We start from the raw sequence: 2,500 nt of genomic DNA, 5'->3' as shown, positions 1-2,500 counted from the left end.
GTAAGGGAAATGTTTTGGTGAACTGTATGTGTGTGTTTTCTGGGAGTGTGGAGTGCGTGTTGGGTTGTGTGTGTGTGTGTGTGTGTGTGTGTGTGTGTGTGTGTGTGTGTGTGTGTGTGTTGTGCTGTGTTGCGTTGTATTGTGTTGTGTTGTGTTGTGTTTGTGTGTGTGTGTGTGTGTGTGTGTGTGTGCGTGTGTGTGTGTGTGTGTGTGTGTGTGTGTGTGTGTTCATATGTTTCTCAGTTTATTCGTACAGACATATGCACACAACAAAGCATGATTACCACTGATCACCAGCGTATCCATTTATATCCACACACATGCCCATCTCTGAAATAAATCACAGAACCCCACACATTACTGTTTCATAACCGTCAGCCAAAACCAGGCAATCTGTCAGCGTGACTAGAATTACGATTGTTTCCCCCCCCCCCCACTTTCCTAAACCCCTACTACCATCCTTTCTCCCTCTAATCCTCTTTGCCTTTCTCTTCCTTTCCTTTGCCTCTCACCTCACCCACTTTTTTTTTTTTTTTTTTTACCCTTCCCCCCCCTCCCCCCTTGCATTTGTCCTCTTTTCACTCTCTCCCTTTCTCTTCCCCTACTTCCTCTCCCTCCATCTCCCCCCCCCCAAAACCTTTTTCCCTTCCCCACTCTCATTCGCTCTCTCCCTCTTCCTTTCCCTCTTTCTCCCGCTACACCTCTCTCTCTCCTCCCAACCCCATCCGTTTCTCCTCGCTCTTTCCCTTCCCCTCCCCCTCTCCATTCCCCTCCATTCGCTTCCTCCTTTCCCATTCCCCATCCCTCCCCTCCCATTCCTCACCCCTCCCCTCCCTATCCCCTCCCTTTCCACCATCCGCACACCCCCCACTCCCTATCCCTCTTTTTCTAAAACCTTCTTCCTCGCCTACAGGAGTATGGCAGGTGCCCATGGTGATGTGGCAGGATCTGACTGGCGGCCGTTGCTCCATGGGTGACGCCTGCACCACGCCCCCCGACGCTGAGGGAGTCTACAAGATGCTTATCAAGAACTTCGAGAGACATTACACCAGCAACAGGTGAGTCTCGGGATTAGTATTGTTCGTATGTGCTTGAACGTATTGCAGGTGGTGATAAATAGGTTTGATAATGGCGGTGATAAATATCGGTTACGTATTTTGACTCATCATTGCTATCATTACCATTACCTTCATTTTTACCGTGACCAACTCCATCCCTCCTCCTCCTCCTCCTCCTCCTCCTCCTCATCATCATCATCATCATCATCATCATCATCATCATCATCATCATCATCATCACCTTCACCATTAATCATTCTCCTCCTCTCCCTCCCCCTCACCACCCTCATCTTTACTCTCTTCCCTCTCCCCTCCCCCCTCCCCCTTCCACCTCATCATCATCATCCTTATCACCACATTATCACCCCCCACACCTCCCCAAAAAAAAGAAAGAAAAAAAAATCACAACCACACCTCTATTGCAGGGCGCCATTCGGTCTGTTCTACCACGCCGCTTGGTTCACCACACCTCACCACAAGGAAGGTTTCATCGCCTTCCTGGACACCATCACCGCCATGGACGATGTTTGGCTCGTCACTAACTGGCAGCTCCTTCAGTGGATGCGCGACCCTCAGCCCCTTAGCACAGTCAAGAACTTCCCTCCGTTTGGCTGCAATTATCCAGTAAGTTTGTTATAAGTATTTTTGTGGAAGATTCGTTTGAAGTTATTTTTTTTGTGTTTTTGTGTGTTTTCTTGTTTTTTTTATTGTTATTGTTATTCTTCTTTATAGTTCTTATTCAGATTGTTTGGGAGATGGTATTCATTCCGGTGAGGAAGTTTTGGAAAATATAAATTGCTTTTACTTAAAAAAAAAAAAAAAAAATCTGGTACGGCGGTCTTTCTTTTATTCCTCCATCAAAAATTAATTCTCTGTCTTTGCTTGCTTGATTTTCTTTTTATTTTATCTTACCTTTTTTATCTTATTAAAAATCCTCCTCCAGTCTTGCTTTCCACTCCCTTCTTTTTGTCTAAAGTTATGTCCTTCGAATCTACAATCCTTGGCGATGCCATTATCTTGAATAATCGTATAACAAAACTATTTCCATCTCCCTTTTTTGCCTCATTTGAAGTCTTTCTTTTGCCTAAATTTACGTCCTTCATTTGCCTCAATGCACGTCCTTCATTTGCCTCAACGTACGTCCTTCTTTTGCCTCAACGTACGTCCTTCTTTTACCTCAATGCACATCCTTTGTTTGCCTCTATTTACGTCCTTCATTTGCCTCAATGTACGTCCTTCTAAACCCCGTTCCTCCTTCGCTTCCAGGATCGTAAGCGTTGCACCAGCACCAAGGTCTGCAACGTCTGGCACAAGGGAGGCGTGCGTTACATGCGAACGTGCCAACAGTGCCCCGAGAAATACCCGTGGACTGGCAACACCGGAGTCAACAGCCCACTGAACGATCTCTAAACGACCTAACTTATTGCCCACCTCACGACTGT

At 46.3% G+C, this 2,500-nt stretch overlaps 1 protein-coding gene across 12 annotated transcripts in view; it reads left to right on the top strand.

The window, feature by feature from the left end:
• Positions 1–2,500, top strand: part of LOC119574624 (chitin deacetylase 8-like) — a 111,234-nt gene that overhangs the window by 107,039 nt on the left and 1,695 nt on the right. For all 12 annotated transcript variants that reach the window (XM_037921995.1, XM_037921993.1, XM_037921992.1 and 9 more), the window contains 3 exons: positions 914–1,058; positions 1,484–1,682; positions 2,325–2,500. The exon at positions 2,325–2,500 is cut by the window's right edge and continues 1,695 nt beyond it. In XM_037921995.1, the coding sequence (XP_037777923.1) occupies positions 914–1,058; positions 1,484–1,682; positions 2,325–2,468 (488 nt within the window). In that variant the 3' untranslated portion in view covers positions 2,469–2,500. The remainder of the gene's footprint in view (positions 1–913; positions 1,059–1,483; positions 1,683–2,324) is intronic.

Source organism: Penaeus monodon, chromosome 6 (genome assembly GCF_015228065.2).
Source record: "Penaeus monodon isolate SGIC_2016 chromosome 6, NSTDA_Pmon_1, whole genome shotgun sequence".
In the NCBI taxonomy this organism is placed as follows: Eukaryota; Metazoa; Arthropoda; class Malacostraca; order Decapoda; family Penaeidae; genus Penaeus; species Penaeus monodon.
The sequence above is the reverse complement of the archived record's forward strand: the minus strand, read 5'-3'. Positions and strand labels throughout refer to the sequence as shown.